The 18,392-nt window shown below is 46.1% G+C and overlaps 1 protein-coding gene across 4 annotated transcripts in view; it reads right to left on the bottom strand.

Annotated features, from left to right (window-relative positions):
* The window catches only part of PNPLA7 (patatin like phospholipase domain containing 7), a 269,446-nt gene that overhangs the window by 207,183 nt on the left and 43,871 nt on the right, over positions 1-18,392 (bottom strand). For all 4 annotated transcript variants that reach the window (XM_014519499.2, XM_025203018.1, XM_014519500.2 and 1 more), the window contains 2 exons: positions 1,853-1,981; positions 1,225-1,305 (listed from right to left, as the gene is read on the bottom strand). In XM_014519499.2, coding sequence (XP_014374985.1) covers positions 1,225-1,305; positions 1,853-1,981 — 210 coding nt within the window. The remainder of the gene's footprint in view (positions 1-1,224; positions 1,306-1,852; positions 1,982-18,392) is intronic.

Here is an 18,392-nt window from a genome sequence, read left to right as displayed (position 1 = left end):
CTGCTGAAAATCATATTTTGAGTTAAGGCAGGGGTGTCACATCTGGTCCTGAGAGCTAGGCGAGTGTCACTGAGCCAGTCAGGGGGCTGAATCGGGCCCACAGACCAGCCCTGTGTGCCAGATCCAGCGCGTGTCCCAGAGTGGCCAGAGCAGGTGCTCCATGTGGCACGTGTCCCAGACTGACTGTTCTGGGAAACTGCTGCTCACAGAGCCTGCTCTAGTGAACATCAGCTCTGTGCCAAAGCCAGTGCACGTCCCAGGGCAGCCACAGAAGGTGCCATGTGCAGCACAGTCCCAGAGCAGCTGGAGCAGATGCAACATGCAGCGAAATCTGGCTGTTCTGGGACCAATCTGCACATGGTACCTACTCCTGTGCATACCTGCCCCATGCTGCATCCAGTGCATGGCCCAAAGCAGCTACTCTGGACCATGCGTTGCACATAATGCCCACTCCAGGGCTACACTGTGTGCTGCACCTGCTCTGGCCACTCTCGGATGTGTGCCGGATATGGCATAGAGCGGATGTTTGCTGGAGTGGGTGCTGCATGTGGTGCAGTCCTGAAGCAACTGGAGCAGCTGCCACATGGGTGCACAGGGCCACCAGACACACCCCAAATGCTGCCTGTGGGCCCACTAGAAACCCATAGGCAACACTGGAGGTCATATGATAAGAGCTGCATGCACCAGATGCAACCTGCAGGCTGCATCTTTCACATCCCTAATTTAAGATGTCTGCCTGATCACTGTACATCACTAAATCACAGACTTCTGAAGGGAGGAACCAGTTCAACTCAGTTGTCTGACCTGCTAAAATAAAAATAGTTAATACACAGGTACCACAGCTCATGCTGCAGTCTAGGATTGGGAGAACTGTGAAATCCCACCCCAAGAGAGGTAAAAGCATGAGGCATAACAACTGAGGGCATTAGCTCAAAGGAACCTGAAAGGGGTCAGCCAGCCCTGCATCCCTGGCAGCCTCTATGTTTCCTTTAGGTGTTTTCAGTATTTATCAAGTATCACCACTAAATAGAGTTTTATAGCTTGGTTAAGATCAGAAGAATCCTAGCTCCAGAAACAATGGATAAGCGTTGCACAATAAATTAGTGTTTGCTTTAGGGTGGGATCATGCTCATGAGCTACTCAAGTAGAAAATACACCCACAGACAGGACGTACCATGTTATAGGCTGTGCGATAAGAGTAAATTACTTTCATTCTATACTTACACAGTTGAAGAGCTCTGTGGTCAGGCCAAGATAGTTGTGCAGAGCTAGGAATGTCACTCTCTGGAGCCTCACCATGATGATCTAGGAGCAAGAGATCAAGCATATATAAAGTAAAATTACTCTTGGGCTTCCAATTAAAAGCGCCAACCACATGAAACGGGTAACTAAGCACACTATTTCATATTGGCAGGTAAGAGAATTTACCAAACTTCCCACTACTGCCACAGTTCAGTTTTTTGGATGTCTGCTAAAATATTCCCTGCCAGGTTCTGCTCTATGATGAGCAAAGGAAACATCCATGGATAATAATGGGAGTTGAAGGAAATCTGACTTAAAAAGTAGAAAGGAAGTTAGTTAGCCTGGCCTAAAGGGGCTGATGCAAGGAAGCTTAACCAAAATATTTTAAGAAATATTTCTTCCTATGTACTCTTACATAGTGCATTTTAAACTGCCCAAAACTGCCCATACTGCATTTTAAACTGCACTGGTACATTTTAAACTGCCCGAAGTCTAGGAACCATACCTCTGGATTTGTGTCTCTTCTTATAGATCTTCTCTAGCCTCTTAAACAATACATTTTTCATATAATTTAAAAAAAAAAAAAAAAGCAACCTGCAGGCACACCTACCTGCACCACTCTCACAAGAGTTTCAGGGTATTTCTGGAAGACATCTTGAAAGGCACTGGCGGGAAGTCGCAATATAGTAGATGGTATTGCTGCTCGGGCTGAAACCGTTTTATACGGAGCAGGGTGACCCTATTAAAAGAGTATCGGGGTAATGTTTGTTCTTCTCACCCACTGTTCACCTGCCTGGATTCTTCCTAAAGCACCCCTCCCACTGCCACACACACACACTCTCCAGTGATGCCTGTCATACTTACACATTTATTATCTCACTATGTGAGGACACAAACTTATTCTTTAAGAATTACCCAAGAGGGACATTAGAGGACAGAGAGATAAGTATTATTCATAGGATCAACTTCACAGACACCCTCAGAAAGTAAAGAGACATAGTAGAACTACATGCTATAGCTCACCACCTGGTAGAAGAATCATCTGATTCACTGATTCCATCCATAACATTACAGGGAAAGCCTGGGTGAAAAAAGCTCTTTGCAGACCTTTTCATGTATGCTGTCCCTCCATTTAGAATATCTGCTGTAACAGCAATCTAGGGAGTCACACAACTCAGGAAGAATTCAGTAACCTGCTAGTTCCACCATTCCAAATGTTGCTAAAGCCTAAAAGCTCCATGTTGAAGGCTGTAGAAAACAATAATGACCAAAGGACTCACCCAGTGGAAGAAAACTAATGAAGACAAAACACAGTGACTGGACTCCACAGGGACTGTGATGGAGTGCAAGAGGAGAAAATTCTAAAGAGTAACCTATACTACTGAAGAGGAACTGCTTCACAAAGGAAAAGCAAGAAGTGGGTATGTTTGTTCCCTCTCTCAATTTTTTTAACCTTGTATAAAAAGGGAGATACAACTCGTTCTAAAAAAGTAAGGGTTTTTTCCATGAAATACATCAGGTCTAGACTTCCCTATTTTTGCTGGGAGACTCTTGCAGGATAGGAGAATCAGCAGAAAAATCTTAAAACAGTAATTGAGGGGTAGGGTTTAGAGATCTGTATATTTGCAAACTAAGAACTGTTGTTTGGGGCTTTCATTTAAAGGGATTCAGTTCATTTGCCCTAGTAAATCCAGGAAGATGAAAATTTGATTTATCTACTATTCCTAAGATTAAAAACAAAAGAAAAGAACTGGTGGTGTGGGGGACAGACTAGGTGGAGAGATGAGTACAAGGACTGGAGCACCTATTTAGTCAGTCATGTTAAGGCTTTTGAAACTCTTCTCTCCCCCAAATGATATAAAGCAAATACATAAAACAATCCTGAGGACACTGAATGCAAAGAGACTAAATTTACCCCATATAAATCAAATTAACAGACCTACAGCTTTCTATAACATTATACAACATTATTCAAAAGTGACACTTATAGAAAGTTTCTGCCCAAAGAATACTGGTTAAACTCCAAACAAAATACTCTCCACACTATTATCAACTCTCCAAAAAATAAAATTGAATGACTGTTGATTTTGTTAAGCTGGAAGCTAGGACGAAGAAGAGTGCAGGACCTGAACAGCAAAATGAAATTAACTGCAAACTGACCTCTGGATTATACTGATTTGAACTTTTCGGAGGGCAGAGGACATGACGTGACACTGAGTGAAAAGACTGTGGGTGTGATTAATAACCAGAATTTCCAAATTTCAGGTGCAGGCTCTAATTCTGAATGTCTACTGGATGTGACCTGGAACTGCGTGACAACTACTTCATTTCTTTACTTAGTAAAAAGAATTTTATGATCACAGATAACCTTTCAAGCTTTTTACATAAACCAAAAAGGGCAAAACATCCCTCATTTCTGCAGGTCACCTTACGCCAGATTTTGAAGGCCTGCTCCTACCTAATGATTATTCTGTTCTTCAGTCTATTCCCATGCAAACTGCTTTAGTAGAAAAAGAAAAAGTTCATTCTTTGACACTTCGAGATATAGATCATTGTACTTTCAACCATTGTATTTTTCCACAAGATTAGACACTAAATGAAAAAGGGAGTGAGGGTGGGAATAGAAAAAAAGAGAGAGAAAAAAATTGTTTAAATATTTTTGTTCAGTGACTAAGAAATTATAATAAGCTTTAATAAAATGTTACACAGAAGTCATTCAAACGGGCGAACAGTGGGCTTCATATCACCATCAAAGGTTTTACTTAGAACTCCAGCTACAGAGTTGTTCCTTTTCAGAACAGCTTATTTGATGACAGAGAAAAGTTGACAGCTTGACATATAATCGCAGCCTAACGATTTCTCCATTCTGCACGGTAATGGACTTTTAATCCAGCAGAGCATTTAAGAGAAGAATAGTTCATGCTTCTAGTTATCCTGTGTGCAATTTTTCTTTTTTAAATACCAGTCAGCAGGATAGGAGCTCACTTTTCAAAAAGCAAGCAGCCTGTACAATGCAACTGGTCTGGAATGTGCCAAAAGCCGGTAGATAGGAACAAAAGAGGAAAATGTTCTGAAAACTGTCAGTTCTTTCCAACGCACTGTAATCAGCAGCACAGAGAACACAGTGTTTAAATAGTTTAAATAATGTCAATCAGTCTTCTATAATCACATACCAAGTGCTACAGGGATAACCTTTTAGGATATATTCCACAGAAGCTTACTGTGGGATTTATTTGTTCTGGATGTAGATACCAGTTTACCTCCATTTTGTTCTGTAACCCACAGAGTAATTAGATATTGTAGGTTACAAGCAGCACAGCAAAACAGAAATAGTTGAGGTTTCCTAAAAAGAAAGGGAATGCAGTCAAATGCTTCCAATTAAATAGATTTGAATAAAACATCTGTGAAGCAAGGTGGTGGTAGTTCTTGCTTCTCCACTGGACGCGGTAACTCCCTCCTCCCTTGTTTTCAAAGCCCTAACATGTACTGTACTCTTGCTGTTAGGACTTCTTCCCCTCCCATCTGGCTTCCATCCCCTCCAACATACTCAAAGCTATTCTAATCAAGAGTACCATGCTAAACCAAATGGTAACTTTTCTCTACCCTAATCTCTTGATCTTGCCTAGTGCTTTTGATATGGTTGATTCCATTTCTTTTGTTGTTCTCTCCTAGTTTTTTCAACTAAGCTCCCCTGATCTCATCCAACACTACTAGCCATGGTCTCAGTATGCCTTTCAATGGCTCCTCAGCCTCCATTATCTCCACATTCAGTGGTGTTCCTGATGGCTTTGTCTACACAGTCCCTTCCCTCCTGGCCTACATTTAATCTACTTGCAATCCTTAAATCATCATCTTCTAAAAGAAACCTTTTAGCTCCAACCTCTCACTTTCTGTTCAGTTTGGCACCTCTTGAACAATCTGTGCTACCTCAGACTCCGTTGTTATTTATTTCCCTTGTGCTTGCCTCATCCAAAGCCAGGTCTGGTCTACACTGCAAAATTTTGCCAGCACTGTTACATTAGTTAAGCGCATGAAAACAAGACATGCGTGCACAAACACGCGCGTGCACGCACCCCCCCCCACCCCCCGCATCCAGGGGTTTTCAACCTTTTTTAGTCTAAGTATTCCCGGCAGCCAGATGCCAAGTGAGGGTGGGAGGCGAGGAGGGAGCATGTGGCCAAACGCTGAGTGGCAGCGGGGAGAGGGGAGGAAGGAGGGAGGTAGTGTGCACCAGACGCAGCCACAGGATAACCCCTAGGACTCACCCACCCACGCATAACCCCTAGGACTAGTCCAAGTACCCCCAGGAGTACACACCCCTGGTTGACAACCCCTGACGTATGCCAAGAAAAAGACTGCTTTTGCTAACTTAGCTCATGTCATCCAAGATGCACAGGAAACAAGCAGGAGGAACTGGCCCCCATACTAACCAACAACCAATACAATCTCATAGGGATCACGGAGACCTGGTGGGACTCCACCTATGGCTGGACCACAGGCATAGGGGGATATATACCCTGTGTAGGAGGAATCATGTTGGGAAGGGTGGTGAAGCTGTTCTATGTGAAAGAACGCTACACCTCCCTATAAGCAAAGACTGGAAACAAAGAAGGGCGACTTGAGACCCTCTGGGTCAAGATATGGGGAGAGCACGGAGAAGGGGATTTGACCATAGGAGTTTATTACAGACCTCCAAACCAAGAGGAAGAGCTCGACCAGGAATTCTCTGTAGAACTGGCAGAGGCTCTATGCTCTTGGAGCATGGTCGCCATAGGTGGCTTCAACTACCCAGACATCTTGTGGAATGAGCACTCAGCTAGATCCAACTGCTCACAAATCTTCCTCACTTGTGTTGAGGAGATCTATCTAACACAAGAATTCTATGGGCTGACAAGGGGCAAGACACTGCTGGACTTGATTTTGGCCAAAGGGGACAATCTAGCAAGCAACCTGAGGATCGAAGGGAAACCGGGCAACCGTGACCATCAGATTATCATTTTCTCCATCCGCCATAAGTCAGGGAAATTGGCCAATAGGGTAGAAATCCTTGATTTTAGGAAAGCTGATTTCCATAAGCTTAGGGGATTGGGTGGCGAGGCCCTGCAAAACCATGGTTTGATGAGGAAGGGAGTACAAGGTGAGTGGTCATTCCTCAAGGAAGTGATCCTAAAAGCTCAAAGGAAGTCCGTTCCCTTTCATAAGAACGGCAGCAAAAGGGCTGGGAGACCCCCGTGGCTCAACAGGGAAGTCATCGACCTCCTGAAACCTACAAAGGATGGAAGTCTGGAATAACTACCAAAGAGGAGTACTCAGCAACAGCCCGCACCTATAGGGAGCAGATCAGGACAGCAAAAGCACAAACCAAATACAGATTGGCAACTGAAATCAAAGACAACAAAAAGTCCTTCTTTAGATATTTAGGAAGTCGGAGAAAAAATAAGGGAAGCGTAGGGCCCCTGATGAATGAAATGAGATGGCTGATAGCTGACACTCAGGACAAAACCGAACTCCTGAATGAATACTTCACGTTGGTATTCCACTAGTCCAAGGGTGTTAGCCTGCTTGACAAGATACAGGATGATCATGGTGGGGGCGGGTGACCACCCTCCCATAGTTGGCATAGATCTTCTGAGGATGCACCTACAATGGCTAAATATCTACAAGTCAGCAGGACCAGAAGAAGTACACCCAAGGGTGCTAAAAGAACTGTCCAATATCACTGCATGACCTATGGCAAAGTTACTTGAAGATTCATGGTGCTCGGGACAGGTCCCAGAAGATTGGAAGAAGGCCAATGTGCTGCCTATCTTTAAGAAAGGGAGAAAGGAGGACTCAGAAAAATTACAGGCCAAACAGTTTGACCTCAATCCCTGGTAAAATCCTGGAGAAAATTATCAAATAATCCATTACAGACAGGTTAACAGAAGGCACCATTCTGAAGGATAGTCAACATGGCTTTGTTACGGGCAGGTCATGCCTGACCAACCTCATTTCCTTTTGCGATCAGGTAACTCGCCACCGAGATAGGGGAAATGAGGTTGATGTCATACACCTGGGCTTCAAAAAGGCCTTTAACCTGGTCTCTCATGAAGTCCTTGCTGAGAAATTGGGAAAATGTGGCCTCAACTACTTTATGGTCCGGTGGCTAGGTAACTGGCTCTGTGGTAGGACCCAAAGAGTATTGACTGACGAAACTGAGTCAACATGGTGGAGGGTGACCAGTAGCATCCCTTAGAGTTCAGTATTTGGACCAGTGCTTTTCAACATGTTCATCGACAATTTGGATCGGGTATTGAAAGCGAACTAGTGAAGTTTGCTGACGACAGCAAACTATGGGGGAGCACAGTCATGCTCAAAGACAGGATGGCAATATAGGCTGACCTGGACAGGCTTGCGAGGTGGGCAGACCTCAACCTGATGTCATTTAATACAGAGAAATGTAAAGTGCTCCATCTGGGCATAAATAATCCACAACACACTTACAAGCGTGGCAGTACTATGTTTGCTAGCACCACATCTGAACAAAACCTGGGTATTGTGATAGACAAAAAAATGAACATGAGCCACCAATGTGATGCAATAGCTCTAGCAGAGCTAATCAAACACTGGCATGAATCTACCAAGGCATTTTGAGCAAGACTAGGGATGATCCTCCCTCTCTACTTGGCCTTGATGAGACTGCAGCTGGAGTAATGCATCCAGTTCTGGGTGCCACACTTTAGGAAAGATGTGGAGAACCTCGAGAGAGTCCAAAGGAGGGCCACACACATGATTAGAGGCCTAGAAACCAGGTCATACCTGGGACTGTTCAGCCTGGAGAAGAGAAGACTCAGAGGGGACTTGGTGGCAGCCTATAAGTATATCGAAGTTATACATCAGGGCCTGGGGAAGCATCTGTTCACCAAGGCCCCCCAGGGGAGGACAAGAAATAATGGGCATAAGCTGATTGAGGATCCCTTCTAGCTAGACATAAGGAAAAGCTTATTTACAAGTCAAGTACCGAGGGTTTGGAACAGGCTCCCTCCAGAAGTGGTACAGTCATCCACCCTGGCGAGCTTCAAAAAGCATCTTGACGCCCATCTTGCTGGGGTCATCTGATCCCAGTAGTCTTTCCTGCCCAAGTGCAGGGGGGCTGGACCCGAAGATCTGTAAAGTCCCTGCCAGCCCCTAACAACAAACTGAACGGGAAGAAGTGCAGTCCTTTTCTTGGCATAAATGCATTAATGTAGATGTAGTATAGCAGGACATGTTCTGAAATGTTGAGACTGAGTTTGCAAATTCTCCACAGCAGGGAATGTGTTTTGCTATGTGCTTGTTCAATGTCATGTAAACTTACAGCGCGACATAAAGTACTTTTATAACTGCAATAGTTATGTTTAGTTAAAAAAAAAAATACTGGGAGGAAATGTAAAAGGCTTTGAAAGAACCCAACGCAGAGGAGTGTTTATGCAATAGCAGGGATAACAATTTGGCAGAGAGAGACTGTACTATGAGATGTGTGGTACTATTTAGTCACAGTCCTATTAAACATACTCCAAGATATTTTGGAAGTTTCAGGCTCAGATGGTCCTCAAGAGAAAGTAAGGATAAATTAAAGCAAACTGACCAAAATGTCAGACTCTTCAAAGAGACTCCATTTGGGACAGGACCTGGAACATGCAGAGCTCTTTGCCTGTATCACATGAACTCACCTTTCCCTTCTGGAAATTAACTTTAATAGTTTTTGGCTCTGCTTCAAGTTGAAACAAAGCCCAAGCTCAGAAAGAGATTTTCAATTTGGGCCCTGCAGTGATCTAAGATGACAATACACTTGTGGGAAAGAACCTCTGCCGCTGGAAAGGGAATGTGTACAAGACAGTTATCTCCAGGAACAAGACTTCATGATAAAGGGCAGATGAACGCCCTGGGATCTTTTCAAGGGTACCTTGAGATCTTTTCAAGGGTGCTCCAAGGTACTACACAATGCTGGCACTGTTAAGCATCCAAAAATGATTCACAGGGTAAACTCAGAGATTCCAAATAGGAATCCATAGACAATGTATCAGAGGGACAGGGGTTCACAGGTGACACTGCCTACCACCCCACCTCCTCTCCAGGGTACAGATGTGGCCTGAAGGGAGTGGCAACAGTTGCTGGGCCATGGCATCAGGGTACAACCATGGCCTGGTGCATGAGTGACTTGTGGTAGGAAAAGGTGAGAGCAGCACCTCCCCACCATTCATTTCTGCTAACATTATGACAGGACCTCATCTCTACATGCAAAATTAACGAGTAGAATAAGCAAAATTCAGTGTTTGAGGTTGACATGTCATTTAGCATTCTGTTCATAAGATACAGAAAAGCTCACAGAAAACTGAGGAAATGAACCGTTATGGTGCATCTACTAAGTCAAAATTCATGAAAGATGCCACAATAAGATTAATAGCACATGGAAAACTGCAAAGAAAGCCATATATTTACACAAGCAAAGTCAGCATCTCTCTCTCTCTCTAAGCAAATATTAAATCAATATTTCAACAAAAGTATCCCTAGTCTCAACTCTGATCCCACTTGTGATTATAGAAATCATACAAAATTGGGGTTGGAAGGAACCTCAGGAGGTCATCTAGTCCAACCCTCTGCTCAAAGCAGGACTATCCCCAACTAGATCATCCCAGCCAAAGCTTTGTGTAGCTGGGTCTTGAAAACCTCCAAGGATGGAGATTCCACCACCCCTCTAGGTAACCTGTTCCAGTGTTTTACTACCCTCATAGTGAGCAAATCCTTCCTAATATCTAACCTAAACTTCCCTTGCTACAACTTGAGACCATTGCTCCTTGTTCTGTCACCTGCCACCAGTGAGAAGTCAGCTCCACCCTCTTTTGAACCCCACTTCAGGTAGCTGAAGGCTGGTCTTAAATCCCCTTTCAGTCTTCTCTTCTCTAAACTAAATAAGCCCAGGTCCCTCAGCCTCTCCTCAGAAGTCATGTGCCCCAGCCCCCTCACCATTTTTGTTGCCCTCTGTTGGACTCTCTCCAATTTGTCCACATTCTTCCTGTAGTGGGGAGCCCAAAACTGAACACAGTACTCCAGATGCACTTTCACCAATGCTGAACAGAAGAGAATAAATCACTTCCCTTGACCTACTGGCAACATACCTACAAATGCAGCCCACTATGTTGTTAGCCTTCTTTGCAACAAGGGCACACTGCTGGCTCATATTCAGCTTATTGTCCACTGTAACCCCCAGGTCCTTTTGTGCAGAGCTGCTGCCCAGCCAGTCAGCCCCAAGCCTCTATCTGTGCAAGGGATTGCTCTGTCCTAAGTGCAGGACTTTGCACTTGTCGAACCTCATGTGATTCCTTTTGGCTCAATCCTCCAATTTGCCTAGGTCACTCTGAATCCTAGCCCTACCCTCCCAGCCTATCTACTTCTCCCTTCAGCTTGGTATCATCTGCAAACTTGCTGAGGGTGCATGCTATATCATCATCCAGGTCACGGGTGAAGACAGTGAACAAAACTGGCCCCAGGACAAACCCCTGGGGGACTCCACTTGATACCAGCTGTGAATGAGACACTGAGCCATTGATTACTACTCTCTGAGCCCAATGCTCCAGGCAGTTTTCTATCCACCTTACAGTCCATTCATCCAGCCCATACTTCCTTAGCTTGCCTGCGAGAATGTTGTGGAAGACTGTATCAAAAGGCTTGCTAAAAATCAAGATCCACCAGTCTCCCCACATCCACAGAGCCAGTCATCTTGCCATAGAAAGCAATCAGGTTGCTCAGGCATGACTTGCTTTGGTGAATCCATGCTGCCTGTTCCTAATCACCATCTTCTCCTCCAAATGCTTACACATGGATTCCTTGAGAATCTGGTCCATGATTTTTCCAGGGACTGAGGTGAGGCTGACTGACCTGTAGTTCCCTGGATCCTCCTTTTTCCCCTCCTTTTCCCCTTCTTAAATATGGGCACTATGTTTGCCCTTTTCCAATCATCTGAGACTGCTCCTGATTGCCATGAGTTTTCAACAATGATGGGCAGTGGTCCTGCAATCACATCAGCCATCTCCCTCAGCACACTCGGATGCAGCCCGTCCAGCCACATGGACTCGTACACATTCAGCTTTTCTAAACAGTCCCTAACCTGTTCTTTAACCACTGAGGGCTGCTCACCTCCTCTCCCAAACTGCTGCCAGGTGCAGTAGTTTGAGAGCTGACCTTGCCTGTGAAGACTGAGGCAAAAAAGGCATTAAGCATGTCAGCCTTTTCTGTGTCCTGCCACAGGATTGCCTCTTCCATTCAGTAAGGGACCCACATTTTCCCTGATCCTCCTCTTGCTATCGACATACTTGTAGAAACCCTTCTCGTTACCCTTCATAGGCCTCGCTAGCTGTAATTCCAACCACACTTTGGCCTTCCCGACTTCATCTCTGCATGCCCAAGCAACGCTTTTATATTCTTCCCTTGTTATCTGTCCAAGTTTCCACTTGCTTTAAGCTTCCTTTTTGTGATTTAGTTTACTGAAGAGCTCCCTGCTAAGCCAATCTGGTCTTCTGCCATACTTGCTAGGCTTCTTGCATGTCAGGATGGTTTGTTCCTGCACTTTAAATAAGGCTTCTTTAAAGTAGAACCAGCTCTCAAGGACTCCACTCCCTCTCAGACTGGCTTCCCAGGGGATCCTGGCCCATGAGTTCCCTAAGCAAGTTGCAGTCTGCTTTTCTGAAGTCCAGGGTCCTTACTCTGCTTCTCTCCATCCATCCTTTCTTCAGGATCCTGAACTGATGATCCAAATAGTTTGATATAGAAAGCCCATTTTTCTCTGGCACTAGGAGCACAAAGCCCTTTAACTATAACTAAAACTGGGGCCTGGGAAATAGCATTAGCCAGTCATTTTGCTGGGATACGAATCCGTAAGTGCCCTGGTATCTGGCTGAAGCAGTATGGATCAAGTAGTACCATAAAAGACTACCTTGTAACAGTTAGTTTCACTCAACACATCTCACTGGGCTTAAAATGACCAAGTCACTTCCCTTGAGCCATGAGTTGTCAGAAAGTGCTAGTCTGATGATTACTGGATAACTAGCACAAAGTTAATGATGTGAACCTGTTTGTAACAATGAAGACCCTCACAGATCAGTTGAGACTTTGTTGCTAAGGAAAGACCACAGGGAGAGTAATGCAAAATTGAGACAACACTGTAAAATGAACAAAGAAGACTGATGAGACCCATAAGCATTTCCCCTTGTCAGAAACCACAAAACTTCACTGTAAGGAGAGTGACACTATTATTATCTACAGAATTACTGGGATCAAAATATTTCACGTTTAAGGGATATCTAGCATCTTCCCCCTCCCCACCTCTCTCCATTTCAGCTCCAAGAGGACTCAAGACATGCAATTCTATGTGTGTAGTGAAAGGAAGTGGTTGAAATAAAAGGGATTTTAAAATTTCCACTTTACATCCCATCCCAAGCTACATACAGAACTAAGCAGCCCACTGAAACCACTACACAGATTTATCTCAGTCCCAGCACCCTCAGCCTCTGTAGGTTCCTGGCCCAGGAACCACCTACTTCCCAAAGAAATCACTCAACAAGGCCAATTTCTCTTTACATACTGCTTGGGTTAGTAATTTAAATGATTCATAATCATACAAGCTGATGACTGTAATCATGGAATGCCCATAAGCACCAGTAGGCCACAGAGCTGGGCTCTGTTTAGTTCAGAAATACCCTCCATCCCCAGTGCAGGTACATATGTTATTTAGACTCATGCTGCATTACTGAGCAAGTCTCACCTCCAGGGGATCCCTAACGTCTTGTTCCCACAAGAGCAGACCCTACCCCCTTCTAAGGTTCCTTCTATGCCCAGGAAGGAGGGATTCCTTTGTATTCCCCCACTGCCACTACCCACCACTCTAGAGAGGGACCTAGCTAAGGCCCTTATTTTACAGTAATTTTAGGCAGTTTCTGGAGCTCTTGACCCCTGGACGTTAACACCCTTACGTGGTTTAAAGCACTTATTTGGAATAAAGTTACACCACCCCAGGGCAGGATTATCTCTAATCCGCATAACCTCGCTCCTGTCCCATTAAGGTGTGGTCACTCCCCATAGCTGTTCCACCCAAGTTGAAGTCCTCCAGCATCCCAGGATGCAGTGGCTCCTCCCAGACCCTCCCGTTCTGTGGGCTCTCATACTCCCGGCTGCTTCTGCTGACATGATTTCCCACCTGATGGGGGTATTTTCAACCTACACTGGAGGTAGTAGGTGTAATTCTTCTGGTGAAGGGCAAGGACTCTCCACGCAGAAGAGGGAGGGAGCTGGGAAAGGGAGAAATAAACAAGGCATCGTCCTGCTGCAGATGTTACTGCTTTCTTTCCTCCCTCCCAAGGCAACTGGCTTTTAGGTTAATGTCAGGTTTCTCTTTGGGCTCTGACAGGTCCAGGTTGGTTCCAAACAAACAAGCATCCTTAGTTCAGGGAAGCAGTCTCGGCAGCAACCCCACACCCTTAGGAATCATGTTAAGAGCTGAACACTGTGGCTAGAAGCTAATTGCAGTTGGCTCTGGGACACAGAGGTAGCTGAGCATCAATGCTGGACAGCCCATCAGGCATGCTGATCACTGATCACTACAGATTAGGAAGGGAGCTCAGATGGGGAGGAGCTGGTGTGCGGGGCCAATGCTGTGTGTTTGTGGAGCCAGTGTTGTTTGGCTACAGGCAAATGAAGGCAGAGCCCCTTAAAAAGGCAATGATGCAGCCAGAGGGCCTGGGCAGAGGCAGAAGTGAAAGGACCAGGCTTGTGGGGATGGCTGCAGGCAGGGTAACACCAAGGCTCAGGCCAGGCAGGGAGCAGGAGAGAGACTGGGTTGGAAAACGGGGAGTAGGGGATCCAAGCCCAGCATCAGATGCATCTGCACCCTCCCTTTGCCTCCCCTCCCACTTGCTCTCTGCAGTTCAGGTTTTACATGGGAGCCAGGCACTGGGATTTACTAGGCATTGGGCATGAAGCAGGCACCTGGAAAGTCTGATCACAGCCTCCCCTTCCCCCAACTTTCTTTTCTGGGACCCAATCCCGCAATCCTCCCCCAAGAAAGCTCCCCCTCTTCCCCTCCAGGGCAGCCAAATCCTGGGGCTCCTGGCAGCACAGCTCTACCATCAGAGGCAGGAGCCAGATGGGCAGCAACCCCCTCCCTGCACAGCTCTTCGTTGGGTCCCTCAGCCTTTCTTGAGGAACCCCACCACCCCACAGTTCAGAAAACTGCTGTTGTGGCGGGTGCTGGATGAGCAAAGTACAGAGAAGTAGAGCTGGAAGGGACCTCCCTGCTTATCAGCCCTCTAATGGCAAGTCACAGCTGTGCAAGTGGGGGACAATCAGGGAAGGTTTCTCAACTAAAAGGTGTGACTGCTCCAAACTCCAAGCTAGCACTAAGGCAATCAACATCTGTGTGTATTACAGCATAAGGTGTAATAATGCCCTAACCAAAGTTCTTTAAGGGCCAGAAGTCCTCCCAAACCCCACCCTAGGTCAGCAACATTAATTGGACCCAGTTTTTCAAGTCTACCTAACCAAAAGGATCCTCCAAACCACAAACGACCCTGAATAAGGCAGGTGGATAATCTCAGAAAGAAACAAACAATTTGCATTATATTATACTAATCCAGGAGGTACTGCTGGAGATCCAAGTAAAAGCCTTCAAAGCAACAACAAAAAAAATCCCAGGGAGAACAGGTTTGATGCTGAAAACCGTGACAATTACTACTTGCCACTGGAACCAGCTGTGAATGGGAAAGTAAGCCCTAGCCAGGGGAGGGAGGAAAAAAGTGTTTAAAAAATAGTGATTTTTAAACCTTTATGTTATATTCCATTTTCCCCAGTTCTGTTGTATGGCTTTCCCTAATTACTAAAAGTTGGATTTTTTTAATCCCTATATTTAACTGTTCTGTAATTGAGTATCTCACCTTATGGGAAGTTTGTACCTTCATGGCCTTAACTAACTCAGGGTCCCGCCACAGCGGTGTTTCAGTTCTACAGCTTAAAATGTAAGCTCTTCAAAAGGCAATTTTTGTTGTTTGTTTTATATTTTACAATAAGATATTTACTGATTTTTGCAGAGGAAACCTTTGGAGAGTGTCCTGTTTTCAAACACTGCCTTGTTTTCCTCTCACTTGAAGCACAAGCATTACACAGCCTTCAAGTTTCACCCCATAGCTCATATTTATAATCTTGCAGGCACAAATGAAGGAGTAAAGCTTGGAGCAATCAAAGTTTTAAAATGTTAACTTGTCATATTTCAAACTGAATTTCATCGTGGAAAGGCAATGCCAGCAGACAGTAACTTACCAGCCACACTCTTGAGTATCCAGAGACTGCAATTACAAGAAAGGAGCACATAGCAGTTGTCAACGATCTGAACAGAGGGATGAAGGTGGAGTGAATGGGAATACTGTGAGAGAAGGCAGGGGAGTACTGGTTGCCTCTTTCATCCAGATTTATCCTGGCTCATCTACATTAAGAATCCAAGCTGGAGTATTACTATAGCAGCTGTCCTCTGCCTCTTCTCCAGAAAGGACAGAGGCCATGAAGCAGCTATGTACCTGGCTCATCCCTATAGTGACAGATTTAAGTTTAGGGCAGAGGGGAGCATTACAAGTACTCCTGGTGTGGTTCTTTACCTTCTCAGCCCATTGGATTTGCTGGGACTTACTTTGAAGGAGTTTGTCCATTTCAGACTGTGCTTCTCCCCCAGAGCCAGGGCATATACTTTACCTCCAAGTGTCCGTTACTTGCAAACTTCCTTCTACCTGCCCTTTCTCATAATTTCCACAACAGCTGCAGAGGGCACTACTTCAAGCAGTCTGCACTCTCCTTACAGGTCTCCCATCCAACTAATGACCAAGATGAATTTTATTGCAAGAGTAAGCTTGTAACTGAACGAGTGTGTTAAATCTGACCTAGTGGTCACCCATATTCTTTTACTGCGGTATCTCCCTGTCTACATACATTGACTGAGGTAGGTTTGGCGTTATTATGAACCCTTAAGTTTCTGGTTTTCAACTGAATAAAAAAGAAAAAGAGAAGATGACTGAAAACTTTACAAGAACTATTCAACAGAATTCTTGGATGCTGAAAATTAGTCCCTTCTGTACTTTTCTATTTCAGTTAATGTTACTACCTCTTCATTTGTCTTTTGATGCCTGTTTCATGCTGCTGCTTTGTGCAAAATTAAAGAGGAGCAAAGCAAAGAAAGGGAACAAAATTAAAAATGGCCAGCTCCTAACAGGAGGTTAGATCCAGTCTGCCAAAATGCAGGTGTACAGGTGATTTCAGCAAAGAAACCTGCCAATTTTCCAATGGAGAGGGGAGGAAAAAAACTCTTCAATTATACATTCTCTTGAAAAGCATGAACTATGCATTACTAAGTTTATATGGCACTATTGCCACAATATCAGAACTATTAAGATATATATAATAAGACCACCAAAGACCTAGCGCAGAGATGTCAAACATGCAGCCCATGGGCTGGATCCAGCCCACTGACCTGCATGATCTGGCTTGTGGGTCTCAGACATGCTGTATGTGGAGCTGGTCTAATGCACAGGCTGGACCCAGTGCCACAGGTGCTGCTCACAGCACAGGACAGTGTTAAAGGGTGAAAGATGCATGTGCCTGACCAACCCTGTGCATTGGCTCTGGGGCCAGTCTGGATTGGGCTGTGCCAGAGCCAGCACACAATGCTGTCTGGCAGGGCACCACATGCAGCTTGCACCTTATGCCGGCCCCCTGTGCTATAGACAGTGCTCATAGCACCAGGTCAGCTCTTGCAACGCCTGCAGAACAAGCTTTGGAATGGGGCCAGCATGCACTGCCTGCGACACAGGGGATCAGCAAAAGGAGCAGGCTATACATGATGCCCCACTGGACTGGCCCTGCCCAGTGGCACCACACACCAGCCCAATCCAGGGCTTGTGCTGCCTGCGGCGTGAACAGGACCCAGAACCAGGGAGACTGCCCACAACAACGGGGGGGGGGCCAGCACAGGGATGTTTGATGCATGCAGTGCCCTGCCAGATACGAGTGCTGGAGTCAACATGCAAGGCTAAGTGGTCTGGGGCCCAATCTCCACCAGCCCCAGAACCACTTCCAAGAGCTGGTCTGGTGAGGTACCACATGGAGCACATGCTCCATGCTGGCCCCCTGTGCTATAAGCACTGCTTATAGCACCAGGTCCAGCTCTGGCTGAACTGCACAAGCCTCAGAGTGGGACCAACATACACTGTCTCTGGCACAGGGAACAGACTGCATACAGTGTTCCACTGGACTGTCCCTGCCCAATGGCTCCAGCACGGCCCAATCCAGCCCACAGACCCTCAATCTGGGCCATGGGACTGAATGATTTTGACACCCCGACCTTCAGCCTTACTCCTAACTTAATAACAGTTAGAGGTGAACTGATACTTTGGTCCATATCATATTAGCACCGATAAAAGGAAAATTTACATTATTGGCAATCAGCTTTTTTGGCTGATGTGATCGATAATGTCGTCGATAAACACTGTGTGCATGCACGTAGACGCAGCATGAACGCAGCCAGCCTGGAAGCTTGGACAGAAGCATCTGGCTGGTAAGTCTGTTGGGTGGGGAGGGAAGGAGCATGGGGGGGTGCAGACTGAGGTCCCCCACAGTGAGGGAAGGAGTGGGGCTGGTGCAGGCACTGCCCAGCCAGGGCAGGGTTCAGGAAGGAGCCGTGAATGGCTCATCCGGGGGCACAGGGAGGGGGGACAGCTCCTGACACTGTGTGTACCCCCAGGGATGGCATGGGAGGTGTGTCTGCACATCTCTGTATGGGGCAAGGGCGGGCTACCACTGCAGCCTGGGGCCAGGGGTGGCACCAGGCTCTTTCCGGAAGGGGGATTAGGCTGGGGCTGCGCTCAGGGTGGCCAGTGGTGGCACTGGGAAGAAGGGCTATGAGGGAGGAGTAATGGTGAATTCTAGGGTGGCTGTAACCCACCCTGTAGCCCCCACTCCCACCCCGAGTGCAGGCCCAACCCCCCCACAGGGAAGAGCCTGGTGCCATCCCTGGCCCCAGCAGCAGCCTGCCCTCACTCCGCACACAGATCCGAGGGGCACATGCCCCACCATGCCTCTCCTGGGGGTGCACACAGTGG

Source organism: Alligator sinensis, unplaced genomic scaffold (assembly GCF_000455745.1).
Source record: "Alligator sinensis unplaced genomic scaffold, ASM45574v1 scaffold235_1, whole genome shotgun sequence".
Taxonomy (NCBI): Eukaryota; Metazoa; Chordata; order Crocodylia; family Alligatoridae; genus Alligator; species Alligator sinensis.
Note: the sequence above shows the minus strand (reverse complement) of the source record. Positions and strands in the feature narration are given on the sequence as shown.